Source organism: Cherax quadricarinatus, chromosome 36 (genome assembly GCF_038502225.1).
Source record: "Cherax quadricarinatus isolate ZL_2023a chromosome 36, ASM3850222v1, whole genome shotgun sequence".
Classification (NCBI taxonomy): domain Eukaryota; kingdom Metazoa; phylum Arthropoda; class Malacostraca; order Decapoda; family Parastacidae; genus Cherax; species Cherax quadricarinatus.
In genome coordinates this window covers 4,814,426-4,832,390 of record NC_091327.1, presented here as the reverse complement: position 1 = coordinate 4,832,390, position 17,965 = coordinate 4,814,426, and the positions used below count along the sequence as shown (strand labels likewise).

The window sequence follows — 17,965 nt, the reverse complement described above, 5'->3', positions numbered from 1 at the left end:
ATATAACTCTGTGTAGTCTGCAACTGCAGCAACAAACAGGCTTCTGCATTGATTACGTGCATCTTCTGTGGGAAATGGTTCCATGCATCTTGTGCAGATATTCAAGAATCATCAACAAGAGATATTAATCCAGGGAAGTGTTTTTGGGTGTGCCCAAATGAGAATCAACCGTGGAAGAAATCACATCGGTATTAAAAGACGGATACATGAAAACCTGACTGCATTCTATAACAGATGGGAAAATAAAAGGACTAGACCAGATGGTGCTATCGCCTCTGGTGCAGATGCTGTTGTGGTAGGCAGTACCTGTAAGAAGTTGGTGGCCTTGAGGGAGACAGGAGCCCTAGTGGGGAAACAGGTGTAGACAAGGACATGCAAAATCCAAAGTTACAAACCAACAGGTAGTAGGTTGGTAGACAGCAACCACCCAGGGAAGTACTACCGTCCTGCCAGATGACTGTGAAACAGAAACCTGTAACTGTTTTGCATGATGGTAGGATTGCTGGTTTCTTTTTCTGTCTCATAAACACGCTAGATAACAGGGATATCTTGCTACTCCTACTTACACTTTGGTCACACTTCACAGACACGCACATGCATATATATATATATATATACATACATTGAGGTTTTTCTCCTTTTTCTAAATAGCTCTTGTTCTTCTTTATTTCTTCTATTGTCCATGGGGAAGTGGAAAAGAATCTTTCCTCCGTAAGCCATGCGTGTCGTATGAGGCGACTAAAATGCCGGGAGCAATTGGCTGGTAACCACTTCTCCTGTAGCCATTTACTAAAAAAGAGAAGAAGAAAATCTTTATAAAACTGGGATGCTTAAATGTGCGTGGATGTAGTGCGGATGACAAGAAACAGATGATTGCTGATGTTATGAATGAAAAGAAGTTGGATGTCCTGGCCCTAAGCAAAACAAAGCTGAAGGGGGTAGGGGAGTTTCAGTGGGGGGAAATAAATGGGATTAAATCTGGAGTATCTGAGAGAGTTAGAGCAAAGGAAGGGGTAGCAGTAATGTTAAATGATCAGTTATGGAAGGAGAAAAGAGAATATGAATGTGTAAATTCAAGAATTATGTGGATTAAAGTAAAGGTTGGATGCGAGAAGTGGGTCATAATAAGCGTGTATGCACCTGGAGAAGAGAGGAATGCAGAGGAGAGAGAGAGATTTTGGGAGATGTTAAGTGAATGTATAGGAGCCTTTGAACCAAGTGAGAGAGTAATTGTGGTAGGTGACCTGAACGCTAAAGTAGGAGAAACTTTTAGAGAGGGTGTGGTAGGTAAGTTTGGGGTGCCAGGTGTAAATGATAATGGGAGCCCTTTGATTGAACTTTGTATAGAAAGGGGTTTAGTTATAGGTAATACATATTTTAAGAAAAAGAGGATAAATAAGTATACAAGATATGATGTAGGGCGAAATGACAGTAGTTTGTTGGATTATGTATTGGTAGATAAAAGACTGTTGAGTAGACTTCAGGATGTACATGTTTATAGAGGGGCCACAGATATATCATATCACTTTCTAGTTGTAGCTACACTGAGAGTAAAAGGTAGATGGGATACAAGGAGAATAGAAGCATCAGGGAAGAGAGAGGTGAAGGTTTATAAACTAAAAGAGGAGGAAGTTAGGGTAAGATATAAACAGCTATTGGAGGATAGATGGGCTAATGACAGCATAGGCAATGGGGTCGAAGAGGTATGGGGTAGGTTTAAAAATGTAGTGTTAGAGTGTTCAGCAGAAGTTTGTGGTTACAGGAAAGTGGGTGCGGGAGGGAAGAGGAGCGATTGGTGGAATGATGATGTAAAGAGAGTAGTAAGGGAGAAAAAGTTAGCATATGAGAAGTTTTTACAAAGTAGAAGTGATGCAAGGAGGGACGAGTATATGGAGAAAAAGAGAGAGGTTAAGAGAGTGGTGAAGCAATGTAAAAAGAGAGCAAATGAGAGAGTGGGTGAGATGTTATCAACAAATTTTGTTGAAAATAAGAAAAAGTTTTGGAGTGAGATTAACAAGTTAAGAAAGCCTAGAGAACAAATGGATTTGTCAGTTAAAAATAGGAGAGGAGAGTTATTAAATGGAGAGTTAGAGGTATTGGGAAGATGGAGGGAATATTTTGAGGAATTGTTAAATGTTGATGAAGATAGGGAAGCTGTGATTTCGTGTATAGGACAAGGAGGAATAACATCTTGTAGGAGTGAGGAAGAGCCAGTTGTGAGTGTGGGGGAAGTTCGTGAGGCAGTAGGTAAAATGAAAAGGGGTAAGGCAGCCGGGATTGATGGGATAAAGATAGAAATGTTAAAAGCAGGTGGGGATATAGTTTTGGAGTGGTTGGTGCAATTATTTAATAAATGTATGGAAGAGGGTAAGGTACCTATGGATTGACAGAGAGCATGCATAGTTCCTTTGTATAAAGGCAAAGGGGATAAAAGAGAGTGCAAAAATTATAGGGGGATAAGTCTGCTGAGTATACCTGGTAAAGTGTATGGTAGAGTTATTATTTAAAGAATTAAGAGTAAGACGGAGAATAGGATAGCAGATGAACAAGGAGGCTTTAGGAAAGGTAGGGGGTGTGTGGACCAGGTGTTTACAGTGAAACATATAAGTGAACAGTATTTAGATAAGGCTAAAGAGGTCTTTGTGGCATTTATGGATTTGGAAAAGGCGTATGACAGGGTGGATAGGGGGGCAATGTGACAGATGTTGCAAGTGTATGGTGTAGGAGGTAGGTTACTGAAAGCAGTGAAGAGTTTTTATGAGGATAGTGAGGCTCAAGTTAGAGTATGTAGGAAAGAGGGAAATTATTTCCCAGTAAAAGTAGGCCTTAGACAGGGATGTGTGATGTCACCGTTGTTGTTTAATATATTTATAGATGGGGTTGTAAGAGAAGTAAATGCGAGGGTCTTGGCAAGAGGCGTGGAGTTAAAAGATAGAGAATCACACACAAAGTGGGAGTTGTCACAGCTGCTCTTTGCTGATGACACTGTGCAACTTTGATCACCCCAGAAAATGCCATGCCCATATTACAACAGGAAAATGCAATCTTTCTTCCTGTAAGTTTTTCCACTCTGAAATGTGACACTCTTCAGTTCAGGCACACCACCTAAAGGGGACAAGATACAGAACATCCATACCATGTGAAAACCTGGGAAGCGACAACCACTCCAGAGAGAGAGAGTTTTTTTTTTAGTATCAGGAAGAAAAAAAAAGTTGGCAGGAAGTGACAGAAATCACATACCAAGTCCGATCATTTCTGGAGCAGAATCACAGTCAGTGGCCTCCACTCTAAAACAACAGAAATTAGTGCCAGGAAAAAAAGACCCCCGCATACCATCAATAAAACGACATTCACCTTTGCAAATATACAGGGTCTAAAGCCAGCAACTAACAACAAAATACCTTTCATCCATGGAATAGTTACAGAGTCAAATGCAATGTTTGCGGTTTTCACAGAGACCCACATAAAGGATCACCTCGACAATGAAATATGGGTCCCTGGGTTACAACCTACACAGATGCGACAGAGTGAACAGGCAAAAAGGATGGGGGGTGGGGGAGGAGGAGGAGGTTGGCCTGTATGTCACAGAGTCACTGATATGCTCGGAACTACTAATTGCCTCAAATGATGTAGTTGAAATTTTAGCAGTAATGTTCGAGTTCCAAAACAAGGTCATTTGGCTGTATACAAGCGTCTGGATGCAACTTCCCAACAATTCCAGGAACAACTTATAAAAATTGATCATTGTCCGGAAAATCTACCAGCTGCTGCCCACAACGTCTTGCTCCTTGCGGATTTCAACTTAAGGCATCTAAAATGGAGGAATGTAGCAAATAATGCAGTAGCAGAGATAACCCCAGGAGGCAGGTCAGATGAAAACATGAACTTTTAAATCTCTGCGCCAAATTCACCTTAAACCAGGAAATAATAGTCAACAAGATTGGAGAATACAATAGACCTTGCTCCCATCCTGTTACTCGTCCTCATATCTGACATAGACAGGGATGTAAGCCACAGCGCTGTGTCTTCCTTTGCATATGACACCCGAATTTAGAGGAGAGTGTCTTCCATTCAAGACACTGCAAGACTCCAGGCGGACATCAACCAAATCTTTAAATGGGCAGCAGAAAACAATATGAAGTTCAGTGATGAGGAATATCAACTACTCTGATTTCGAAAACGTGAGGAAATTAAAACTATATCGGAGTATAAAATAAATTCCAACCATATGAGAGCGATAAACTAATGTAAAATACATGGAAGTGATAATGTCAGAGGATATAACTTTCAAAAACCACAACATTGAAGCAATCTTCTCTTCTAGAAGAATGACAGGATGAATAATGAGAACCTTCAAAACTAGGGATGCCAAGCCCATGATGACACTCTTCAGGTCACTTGTTTTGTCTAGGCTGGAATATTGCTGCACACTAACACCACCTTTCAAGGCTGACCTAGAAAATGTACAGAGAACCTTCATGGTGCACATAAGTGAGATAAAACACCTTTATTAGGGAACGCTTGAAGTTTCTCAACCTGTACTCCCTAGAACGGGAAAATCCTAGAGGGATTAGTACCAAATTTGCACACGAAAATCACTCTCTATAAAAACAAATGACTCGGCAAACGATGCAGCATCCACCCAATGACAAGCAGAGGCGCCACTAGCAGGTTAAGAGACAACATTGAGTGTCAGGGGCCCGAGACTGTTCAACTGCCTCCCAGCATACATAAGGGGGATTACCAACAGACCCCTGACTGTCTTCAAGAAGGCACCGGACAGGCACCTTAAGTCAGTAACTGACCAGCCTGGCTGTGCTTCGTACATCAGTTTGCGTGTGGTCAACAGTAACAGCCTGGTTGGTCAGACCCTGATCCACCATGAGGCCTGGTCACAGACCGGGCTGCTGGGGCGTTGACCCCCGAAACCCTCTCCAGGTAAACTCCAGGTATTATTCATGTCAAAGATATTAACCCTAAAAGCAAGTACATTGTCCAGAAAAAAATAATAAAGCCAACTTTCATAAAAAATAGTTTTGAAAATAATATGAATATTGTTTTAGAATTATGAAAATTAGATTAATTTATAATTAATAAAATTTGAGAATAATTTAAGATACATTAGGCAATTTAAATTCATCTTAATCCTTAGGTAGAATTTAAGCCGCGTTTCATAGAGCCTTATAACGGCACAAAACATACTCAACTCCTGCCAGTTTGGATTCAGGAAAAATAAAAGCACTAACGATGCAATCATAAAAATGCTAGATCTGCTTTACACAGCATTGAAAAATAAGAAACATCTGCTAGGAATTTTTAGTGACCTAAGAAAAGCGTTTGACACAGTTGACCACGACATTCTACTCCACAAACTTGACCACTATGGTATAAGAGGCCATGCGCTTGCATATTTCAAATCCTACCTTTCTAATAGGTATCAGTATGTCACCATTAAAAACCACTAAAGACACAGCCTCATCAATACGGCCACTTGATACTGGAGTTCCGCAGGGAAGTGTTCTCGGACCCCTGCTCTTCCTCATTTACATCAATGATATTCGAAACGTATCCCAACACCTGAAACCCATTCTCTTTGCTGACGACACGACTTATGTCATCTCTCACCCTAATTTTGCCACCCTCAACACCATTGTTAACGAGGAGCTGCTCAAAATATCGACTTGGATGACAGCCAATAAACTTACACTTAACACTGACAAAACCTACTATATTATGTTTGGTAGCAGAGCAGGTGTTGCGCAACTTAACATTAAGATCGACAACACTCTAATTGCCAGACATAATGAGGGCAAATTCCTAGGCCTATACCTCGAGAACAACCTAACTTTCAGCACCCATATCCAACATATAACAAAAAAAGTATCCAAAACGGTGGGGATCCTCTCCAAGATACGATACTACGTGCTGCAAACTGCTCTTGTCACACCATACCATTCACTTATTTATCCATACCTCACCTATGCTATCTGTGCTTGGGGATCAATTGCAGCAACACACCTAAAGCCAATAATAACCCAAAAAAAGCCGCAGTAAGAATAATCACTAAATCCCATCCCTGGCAGCACCCCCCCCACTCTTAATAGATGTAAACTTACTCCCTGTTCAGAACATCCACACATACTACTGTGCAATCTATATCTACAGGACCTTAAATTCCAATATTAACCTTGACCTAAAACTCTTTCTTGATAGTTGTGACAGAACCCATAGGCATAACACCAGACACAAACATCTCTATGACATTCCCCGAGTTCGACTAAACCTTTAAAAATATTCAATGTATTTCAAAAGACCTAAAATCTGGAACACCCTACCTGAAAACTCTAGAACTGCAGACACATTCATCACCTTCAAAACTACAGTTAAAAAACATCTTATCTCCTTGATACACCCCGTCAACTAACTACATGATAACCACCTGGTGGTTCACAATTACACTCACTCACCCACTGACTATAAACACAGAAATACTAATCTTAATCTTAAAATAATGAATCCTAACTAGTCATAAGTTTGCCTATGATACTCCAATATAGACACTTTGTATTGTGCCAAAACAAAAGCATTCACATTGCTAAACTCACAAATTATGATGTAGTCACTTAGCCTTAATACAATAATCTGTAAGAATTTAATGATAAGAATTAATCTAAGTCTGCTCGAAATGCCTAGCCATGCTAGGTGTCCTAGTGGCCCCCTCTGTAATTAGTATTTTATAACATGTAAACCACACAATACCCAAAACCTGTAAACCCTGCATTGTAACCCTTATAGAGAATAAACTTGATTGATTGATTGGTTGACTAATTATATACCTACATTATTATAAAAATGTCAGGTGTTGTAAAGTATCCGCCAGGTGTAGGACCATGCAATCCTACAAGAATCAAGATCCATATATATATATATATATATATATATATATATATATATATATATATATATATATATATATATATATATATATATATATATCTATATATATATATACCTAGAGAGAGTTCTGGGGGTCAACGCCCCTGTGGCCCGGTCTGTGAGCAGGTCTCATGGTGGATCAGGGCCTGATCAACCAGGCTGTTACTGCTGGCCGCACGAGTCACAGCCGGACTGGTCAGGTACTGACTTTAGATGCCTGTCCAGTGCCTGCTTGAAGACAGCCAAGGGTCTATTGGTAATTCCCCTGATGTATGCTGGGAGGCAGCTGAACAGTCTTGAGCCCCTGACACTTATTGTGTTGTCTCTTATCGTGTTGGTAGCACCCCTGCTTTTCATTGGAGGGATGTTGCACCATCTCCAAAACAGCCACAGGGGGAGTAGAATTATAGGTCTACGCCTTTCGTGTTGCTATCAACACGTCGTCAGGAGCTTACAAAATTGCAGAAAAGAGAAGAATATCCAAGCAAATACAATTCCAAAGGATGTCTTCACTGAAGTGTATTTGCTTTGATATCCTCCTATTTTCTGCAACTTTGCAAGCTCCTGATGTGTTGGTTGCAACACGAAAGGCCTAGAGCTATCATTCTACTGCTCCTGTGGTTGTTTTACACCCTGTATCGCTGGGTTTGCGATATTTTGGGCTACCAAACCAGGGTGGCCCAGAAAGAAAAAGAGGAGTACTCTTTTTAACTCTAGTAATGTATACAGGAGAAGGGGTTACTAACCCCTTGTTCCCGGCATTTTAGTTGCCTCTTACGACACGCATGGCTTACGGAGGAAGAATTCTGTTCCACTTCCCCATGGATATACATGTCAATAACAACACTGCGACTAGCCGAGGATTTGAACCCATGTCGTTTTGGCCCGCCTCATGGTGAGCGAAAACCACATGACGCTATAACCTACAGGACCATGCAATCCTACAAGAATCAAGATCCAGAAGTAGCTAGGTGTTTTACCTTGATCCAAGGACATACGCTGATGTGGGTGCCTCTAAGCTATTTTCATTCAAATCTCCGTTTGGTGTACTAGCCTGCACGAGCAGTATTTTATATTATTGTAACCACAAACGAGTGATATTGAATGAATAACAGCACTGCGACTAGCCGAGGATTCGAACCCGTGTCTTTTTGGCCCTCCTCATGGTGAGCAAAATCCACATGACGCTCTAACCCACAGGATCACACAATAATCAAGCACCCAGCAGAGCTAGGTATTTTACCTTGATCCGAGGACATACGGTGGTGTGGGTGCCTCTGAGCTAATTTCATTCAAATCCCCGTTTGATGTACTAGCTCGTGAAGGCTAGTATACCAAACGGGGATTTGAATGAAATTAGCTCAGAGGCACCCACCATCTGCAATTATTTTTTTGTGTTAGCACAATTATAATGGCGTAAGAATACTTACCTACGCCGTGCAAATAAAGATAAATGCTTCTCAAGTTCTCAATGTCGTTGATGCTAGCCAAGTCTCCTCCCAGGAGGTTGCACACTACCTCAGCCTCCTGCCAGGTGGACTCCTGATGAGTGACGAGGGAGAGGCACATGTCTCCTACTAGAGTGAAGGGAGTCTCACACACTACTTCTTTCTGGTCCTTCTGCACTTCTTGAGAGAGAATAATAAGTCATTTTTATTAATTATTTTGCAAAAATTAAGACAGATTTCTATGTGCTAAAATATTTTATACGTGAGCATTTTGGCAGCATGATTTTTTCATGAAAATTAAACGATTCTGTGTTTCTTAGAGGTCACTACATTAACTATATTTGTAATAAAACAGAGGAAGGGGGATCAAGCAGAGCATTTTTCCGGTGACCGTACATACTAGGTACGCCAGAATTAGGACTTTTATATAGTACAGATGAGCCTAAAACTTACCAGTTATTGTCGTATAAATTTTAAAGCTTTACGTTTAAATGAATGCACTGCACTAAGCTTATGTTGTATTCTTTCATTCAGAGTTGAAGAGAATGAATACTGTTTAGAACCCCAAGAAGAATTAAAAAACGCACAGATCAACTGTGTTAAGTTGACTAAAGAGTTTAGAAGTTTTTGTAGTGAAAGGATCGTTTGTACGAAGATTTAATTTCAATAGCATTACTTGGTGATTTTTTTTTAGCTGTCAAGCTTGATCAATGTATTTTAAATAGTTGATGCCGTAATAATTGACGATTTATATATGTAACAAATTTCTTGCCTTCTCCTGTGTTCATTTTTTCATATCATGATTTTAAATACTGTTGGCGTATTATTACGCCAACAGTATATATAATTTTATATTTTACGATAGTCGTAAAATATAAAGGATGGGTCCACCTCTAGTGCAAATTGTGGGATCCACAGCCTCGGAGAAGTAGATAGAAAGGCTTCGAGGAAGAATATTTGGATTTTATCCCGAAGCCATTTAAATATTCCACTTCCCCTACAACCCCATTTTATATTTTTTTAACAAATAGGTAGATTTTATTACATAATATGGTACGCAATATTTTAAAGCTACATTGCTGCTACAAAGACGACATATACAGTACATGAGGTTTGAGAGATATATTTCAAGTGTATATTGTTACATGTTTATCACAAATTACAATGCAAAAATCTCATCCAGCTCCTCAGAGCTGGGGTGAGTACCCAGGATACAGCAAGCATTACCCCTCTGAACCGCAGTGCTGAGTCGCTGGCACAGAAAACTAGCTGCCCTAAGATCCCTAGTTACTCTGAAAAGTCTCCGAGCCTATGTGAACTAACATATAATGAGGGACAAGTTCATCGTAATTTCTAGACTTCTGGGACTCCCTGAAGCTGGCAGCTGCTCCTCCTTCCTCCCTGAGGTAATGAAAAAAGGTATCAGCCAATGTAGATACACAAGTGTAGTCCCACATCACCTGCTTGCCGTCTGTCCAGGCTTAAAAGGTGATACCATCTGGGTGCTTTTGGTTACTGTGGAAAATAATTCCCCCAAAAAAATTATGCTGTGTAAATAAGCCTGATTAATACGTTACTATTGTTCTGTTGAGTGCATTTTAAATAAGAGAATGGACAGGGAAGCTCTGCTCCTGCGCGGGCAAGCAGAGAGTCGTCGCCATTTTTTGAATGAGTCGAGAGAAATGTTAGGGAATATAGGAAAAATTTTTGTCGCTCTAGAGGTGATATTGGGCTTACACCTCTCAAATAGGAGCCGAAATTGTTGGAATTACAGTCCTGCATACCGTGACAAATCAGGCGACTGGACAGGACTCCGTAATTAGATGAAAACAGGAACCTCAGATAAGTCTGTTTATGTTAAATTCTGGCCAGTAAATTTTTCATAAATTTAGACGAAGGGGGGTGTTCTGTACATGATACACATTAATCTCCAGACAAATTGGTGAGTGTTATGATTATAAATTCTCCCTCTGTTATATAATGTGTATATGTAATCATTTATTAATTTTAACATACAGTCAATAAATTTATAATAATTTTACCAGAATTCCTGGTGATGTACATTTCATTTGTAATTAATATAGGTCTAGAGCAACTTGTGGAGAGATAGATGGTAGGTATTGAAGGGGCACATTTTTTTGCGACCTAGGTGCCCTAAAAATTCCTACTTGTCTCTGTAACTTTGATAAATAATAATTATCTTTGTTACCATTTACTGGTATGTACCTTATGAGTTACATCCAGATAAATGTAATTTTCCACAATTTAGTTGCCTATTGGTCCTTCTTTGAACTGGATGTAATTAGTGAAATCATTTAGTTAATTACTTAATAATTATATATGAAATGACAGAAGGAAGTGGATGTTAGGTCCACAAATTTACTTAATGTGTAGTGGATTATAATTATTACAATATTAATTTTGCCAAGCCTGGCTAAGATTTATAGTAATGTGTATAATATTAATTTTGCTAAGCCAAAGTGGCTAGGATTTATATTAGTGTATTTGTGTAATATTAATTTTGATAAGCCAAGTCTGGCTAAGATTTGTATTAATGTGTATTTAAAATTTATATTATAATTTTCTTACATGTAATTGCTAAGCTCAAGAAGCTAGGATTTATTCAAAGGTAAGTTGTAATATTTACCTTTATGAAGTGCATAATTAAGTACATAATCAGTGTTATTAATTTAATAACACTGTTTATGTTATTAATTTAATACATTGCACCATGGGTGAAAATGAGGAAATTAATGTAGAAGACAAATACATGGAGTATAGAGAAAAAAAATCATGAAAAATAATGAATCAAGATACTGTGAATGCTGATGATTTAAAATTGTATTTGGATGCTTTAGGGAATAGATATGATTCATACAAATTATATTACAACAAATATGAAGAAGATTTGTTAGTAAACTGTGTAGATGAGACTAAAGTAAATCTTATGATTAACCAGTATTATGAATTAGAGGAAAAGATTCTTTCTTGTAAAAGTCAGGCTTTGAATAAATTAAAATGTGTAAACCAGGCAGTTAATAAATATGTTCCAACAAATAAGATGTCTTTGCCAAAACTCCCAGAATTATGTTTACCTGTATTTAATCCTGGAGAAAATTGGGAGGAGTTTTGGTCTATTTTTAAAGCAGCTGTGCATGATAGGAGTGACCTAGCCTGTGTAACTAAATTATTTTACCTCAAAGGACAGGTAAGAGGAGATGCTCACATACTCATACAAGCCTTTCCCAATGTAGATGACTCTTACAAGGAAGCAGTTGACTTGTTGAAAGTCACTTATGGTAATATAGAACAAAGTAGGTTGGATCTAGTGAATATCATTGTTAATTTAAAATCTCCAGATCACACTTACAAAGGTTTACAGCAGTTTAGAGTTAAACTGGAGAGCACTCTCAAAACTTTAGTTAAGTAATAAATATAATCTGAAGGAATCAGACTGGTTATTGAGTGCCATGGTACAGAATAAATTAAGCTGTAAAACACTTGAAAGATTCTCGAACAAGTATCACAAAGGTTATTTTGGTCTGGAGGAAATAAGACTAGGTCTACAAGAATTAATTGTTCAGTTGCAAATCAGCCAACCAACTCAGTTTAAAGATGCAACACATAATAACTCTGAGGTATCTGTCAAGTTTCACAAAGGGAAAAATTATCCCAATGGCAGTAATCAAAATTAATTTCCTAAAAAGAGTTGCATAGGTGCATATCAAGAAGCAGGAATCAAAAATAATGATTCCCCACAAGGTAAGAAGAATAAGTACCCTCCTGAGAGTAGCCCAGTTAATAAGAAACCAGTCAAAGAAAAGAGAGATTGTCTTTTCTGCAAGGGTAATCATTTTTCTAAGAATTGTAGTGCATACAATTCATGGAATGATAAAGTTGAAAGATTGGAAGAACTTGACAGGTGTATCAGATGTTTAGGTAATCACAATGTAAAGGATTGTCATGCCAACTTAAACAACTGTTATCAATGTCACAAAGGAAGACACCATATAGTCATGTGTAAGGATGTATATGATGTTGTTGATAATAATGATAATATTGACAATCCTGACACAACAGTGGCTATTGTAAAAATTGCTTCTAATGTTAATAATGATGGGTTTGCTGAAGTAGCCTTACCTGTGTTACAGGTAAAAATTGATGATAAAAGGCATAAATCAAAAAATGTAACTGCATTATTAGACCAGGGATCCCAGCGTACTTTCATAAAACGTAAATGTCTTGATGGTATGAAAGTACAGATGGGAGATCCTACAACTCTAAAATTATCTGGTTTTCTCTCAGATAAAAGGTCTCAATTGTATGACACTGTTTATGTAACTGTCAGGTTGGGCAATGAGAAAAAACGTGTTAATGCAGTAATTGTAGATAGACTTCCAGAGAAAATATCTACAGTAGGGCTTAGTAAAGCTACAGAAAAACTTTCACATAATGTAAATTTAGCACCTTCTGGTGTAAGTGATGATTCTGTAGGCCCAATAAATATTTTGATAGGTAGTGACTATTATGCCTCCTTTGTAAAGGGTATGGTAAAGAAATGTGGTGTCACCCTTTTGAAGACTGCAGGAGGCCATGTAATGTATGGTAGGATTCCTCGTAATAATAATTCATGACTAGACGAAACTGCCAATACCATAACTGTGTGTCTTACTCATGAAATCGTACCCCAGTATAATTCTTTCATAGAGGATGGTGTTGAGCCAGTGCATAAATTGTGGGAATTAGACAGCATTGGAATAAATGTAAATGAAGAAAGTCCAGACGATTCTTTTACTCAGGAACAATACCTGAGAGATGTAAAATTTGAATCTGGATAATACTGGGTACGACTTCTGTGGAGACTGGACCATCCAGAATTGCCCACTAATTACAGAATGGCATATGGACAATTAAAGGCTCAGCTCCACGAACTGAGTAAGACACCAGAATTGTTTACTGCCTATAATGATATAATTACTGAACAGTTAGTTAATAAATTTATAGAAGAGGTACCTCCTGAGCAAGCCAAAATTTAATGTCACTATTTGCCACATCACGGAGTGAAGAAGGATTCTAAGACCACTCCTTTGAGAATTGTGTTTAATTGTAGTGCCAGGAGTAACAAAAATGTACCTAGTTTAAATGACTGCTTGATGACAGGTCCGTCGTTGACGGAAAAATTACGAGATACCTTATTAAATTTCAGGGCGAAGAATTATGCCTTTACGGCTGACATAAGTAAAGCTTTCCTAAGAGTGGGTTTACAAGAGGCTGACCAGGATTGTACCCGCTTCTTATGGCCTGATAATCCTAGTGACCCACTTAGCCCTCTGAAAACCTTTCGCTTTAGGAGCGTATTATTTGGTGCTACATCCAGTCCTTTCCTACTTCAAGCAATGATAAATGCACACCTTAAACGTATGGGAAGTCCATTGAGTAAAGTAATGAGCAAACAATTTTATGTGGACAATTTCCTGGGTGTGACGTCAACTGAAGAGGAACTGTTAATGACTTATGGAGAGGCTAATAAAATAATGCAAAGTGCAAATATGCCTCTGAGGGAATGGAATAGTAATTCGTCCAAATTAAAGGACAAAATAAGTAAAGATTATCCTGGGGATGAAGTGCCAAAATTTAGTAATGTATTGGGATTAACTTGGGATACTGAGAGAGATTTGTTAATGTTCAAACCTAATAATTACAGTATGCCCAATAAATTAACTAAGAGAATCTTGCTTGCTGAAGTTTCCAAATGTTTTGATCCACTAGGCTTAGTGTCACCCCTTACTATAAGAGGGAAATTATTAATACAAGAAGCATGGAAGCTTAAATGTGCTTGGGATGAAACTCTACCTGAGGAATTCATTAACAGGTGGGATGAATTAATTGGTGATTATGAAAAAATTCCAATGTTGGAGTTCCTACGCCAGGTGGCCAATCCAGATGGAAAAAATATACTCCACATTTTTTGCGATGCTTCAAAATTGGCATATGGAGCAGTTGCTTACCTTCAATGTAATAGTGTTATTTCTCTTGTTATGTCTAAGGCTAAAGTGTCTCCAATTAAATCACGTACCTTACCTCAGTTGGAATAAACAGCCATTTATGTAGGTGTCAAATTAGTTAATTATATAAGAAATAAATTGCAGGAGATAAATATTAGTGACATTTTAATTTGGTCTGATAATGAGGTATCCTTACAATTGATTCGTAATGGAAACAGTAAAATCGTGTACGTACAAAACAGAGTTACTGAAATTAATCAGATGCAAGATAAGTATAATAGTTTGGGTCAGCTTATGTTAACATTTAATCATATACCTGGTGAGGAGAATCCAGCTGATTTCTTGTCTCGAGGTTTACCTTATGCTAAATTTGTAAATGCTGTATCATGGTTTAAAGGACCGAGCTGGTTGGTAAATAAAGCTAATTGGCCTGTACAAAAGGCGAATATTGCTCCTGTTGAAATTACTGTGACCACCATTCTAATAGTTTGTCCTTCCTTAGCCATTGATATAAATAGGTACTCTTCTTTATCCAAATTAATCAATGTAACTAAGTTGGTGTTTAAATTTCTAAACAAGATAAATATCTCATATAAGTTTTCACATCCTCTTGAATATTGGATAAAGAGGGTACAAGAAGAAATCTATGGAAATGAGATTAAATTGATGATGGAAAGAAAAATTGTGAAAGGTTACATAATAGAGAAATAGGGGCTGTATTTAGAGAACAATGTAATTAGGTGTAGAGGTAGGCTACAAAATGCTGAATTGGGTGATTATGCTAAACACCCTATCTTACTGCCCAAAACCCATCATCTAACAAATTTAATTGTTTTAAATGCCCATAAAAATGTAATGCATGGTGGGGTACAAGATACCTTAAATTGTATTAGGGAAACCTTTTGGATCCCACAAGGACGGCAAAGTGTAAAAAGGGTGATTAAATCTTGTGTAATATGTCGCCGTGTTGATGCCAGATCTTATATGTACCCAGGTCCTCCACCATTGCCAAAGGAGCGTGTACAATTAATGAAACCATTTGATGTAACAGGTGTAGACTATAGTGGTCCAATAATTTTAACAGGTACTTCTGCTGGTGTTCCACTGAAAGTGTATGTATGCTTGTTCACCTGTACTGCTACTATGGCAGTTCATTTAGAAGTGGCTCAGGACTTGTCTGCAGAACAGTTTATACAGCTGTTTCGAAAATTTGCAGCTAGGAGATCCTGTCCGAGATTGATGATTTCGGATAATGCCACAAATTTTGTAGCAGGTGCTCAACACTTAATAGAATTAAATAATAGTAACGATGTTCAATCTCTGTTAACTCAACGAGGGTGTACCTGGAAATTTATTACTCCTAGAGCCCCTTGGCAGGGGGGGCTGTACAAAAGACTGATAGGCACAGTGAAGAGGTGTCTCCGTAAAGTATTACACTGGAAGAGAATTAATTTGGAAGAATTCCGTGCAGTGTTAGTGGAGGCGGAGAATTGGATAAATAATAGGCCTCTCTCGTACATGAGTGATACACCTGATGCAGATGTATTAACACCTTCTCACCTAATATGTGGAAGGAAATTGGAAGCTGCCCCTGTCTATAGAGATAATCTGGAAGAAAGTGATGAAGATTACAATGATGCGGCAGTGTTGTGTGATAAATTTAAAATGTTAAATAAAGTAATTGATCATTGGTCCAATGTGTGGCATAAGGAATATCTTCTTACACTACGTGAACACTTTTATGGTGCGACAGAGGCAGTGAATCGACAGAACAATCAATTAGGTGACATTGTGTTAATTGACACTGAACAACATCGAACATTGTGGCCTCTGGGCAAAGTATTGACATTGTACCCAGATGCACAAGGTGTTGTCCGGAATGTCAAAGTGTTGTGTTGTGGCCAGGAAAGTTTATGCACAATTAATAAATTGATTCCCTTAGAATTAAATGGTATTCAAACGTAAATGAAAATCTAAGGGAAAGTGACACGAGTGATATTGAAGATAATGCTGACCAAGTGATGCAGGAAGATGAAATCATAGTAAGACCTACTAGGAGAACAGCCAATCAAACCAGAACCGGCTGGAATCGTCTCCTGAAGGAAGGAGTAATTTGAGTCGTTTAGCAATGACCTCCGCCCGGCCACAGTGTGGAAAATAATTTCCCCCCCAAAATTTTTCTGTGTAAATAAACCTGATTAATACGTTACTATTGTTCTGTTGAGTGCATTTTAAATAAGAGAATGGACAGAGAAGCTCTGCGCCTGCGCGGACAAGCAGAGAGTCGTCGCCATTTTTTGAATGAGTCGAGAGAAACGTTAGGGAAAATAGGAAGAATTTTCGTCACTCTAGATGTCAAATTGGGCTTACACCTCTCAAATAGGAGCCGAAATTGTTGGAATTACAGTCCTGCATACCGTGAGAAATCAGGCGACTGGACAGGACTCCGTAATTAGATGAAAACAGGAACCTCAGATAAATCTGTTTATGTTAAATTCTGGCCAGTAAATTTTTCATAAATTTAGACGAAGGGGGGTGTTCTGTACATGATACACATTAATCTCCAGACAAATTGGTGAGTGTTATGATTATAAATTCTCCCTCTGTTATATAAATGTGTATATGTAATCATTTATTAATTTTAACATACAGTCCATAAATTTATAATAATTTTACCAGAATTCCTGGTGATGTACATTTCATTTGTAATTAATATAGGTCTAGAGCAACTTGTGGAGAGATAAATGGTAGGTATTGAAGGGGGACATTTTTTGCGACCTAGGTGCCCTAAAAATTACTACTTGTCTCTGTAACTTTGATAAATAATAATCTTTGTTACCATTTACTGGTGTGTACCTTATGAGTTACATCCAGATAAATGTAATTTTCCACAGTTACCATCCGATCTGCATAGTTGGTGTAGCTCCCTTATTGCTGGGTATCCGGCTGTTGTGAGGCTCCTCATGATGATGCTGTTAACCTCTTCATGCCTTGCAGTCTTTTTCTCAGATATGCGTCACACAAGACATGTTACTTAAATCGGTCTGCTGATTCACTGCCATAAATACACCTGTGTTCAGTGAGTAACACCAGTGCAGATAGTCTGTGGATCGAGGTGTGTGCCAAGGAATGAGTTGGAAACAGCCAATAAAATGTCTCCTGAAAGAGGAGCTCTCACTGCAAGGAGGTGGGTTCTATTCTTCAGCAACACTCTGGAACACTATTGAGGCTTTATTCTCCACTATTGGGTCATCCCAGTAAGACTGTAGTTGTTGGTGGGCGCAGGTCTGGTTTTAGAGCCTGTTAGGTTATCTCCGAGAGTGTGGCTCTGTCAACGAACTTTTCATCATGGACTCCAACCTTGTCCCTAAACTGTTCAGGGAGAATCGCTGCTACAAGTCCACTGGATGAAACACACGAGGACAGGAAAGAAGGTAGTGCAATCTGTGATGCCCTGCAGAAAACAATGCCTCCTAGTCTGACTGGAAGTGTAGCTCGGTCCCCACTTCTTCTAGGTTGAGTACTTTCGTAAAAATATACTTCAGGATACTGTCGTATTCATGCAGCATAAGGTTA

The 17,965-nt window shown here is 38.5% G+C and overlaps 1 protein-coding gene across 1 annotated transcript in view; it reads right to left on the bottom strand.

The window, feature by feature from the left end:
• Positions 1–8,292: 8,292 nt before the first annotated feature.
• The window catches only part of LOC128691463 (macrophage mannose receptor 1), a 147,653-nt gene continuing 137,980 nt past the window's right edge, over positions 8,293–17,965 (bottom strand). The window contains exon 7 of the mRNA XM_070091637.1: positions 8,293–8,564. Within this exon, the coding sequence (XP_069947738.1) occupies positions 8,293–8,564 (272 nt within the window). The remainder of the gene's footprint in view (positions 8,565–17,965) is intronic.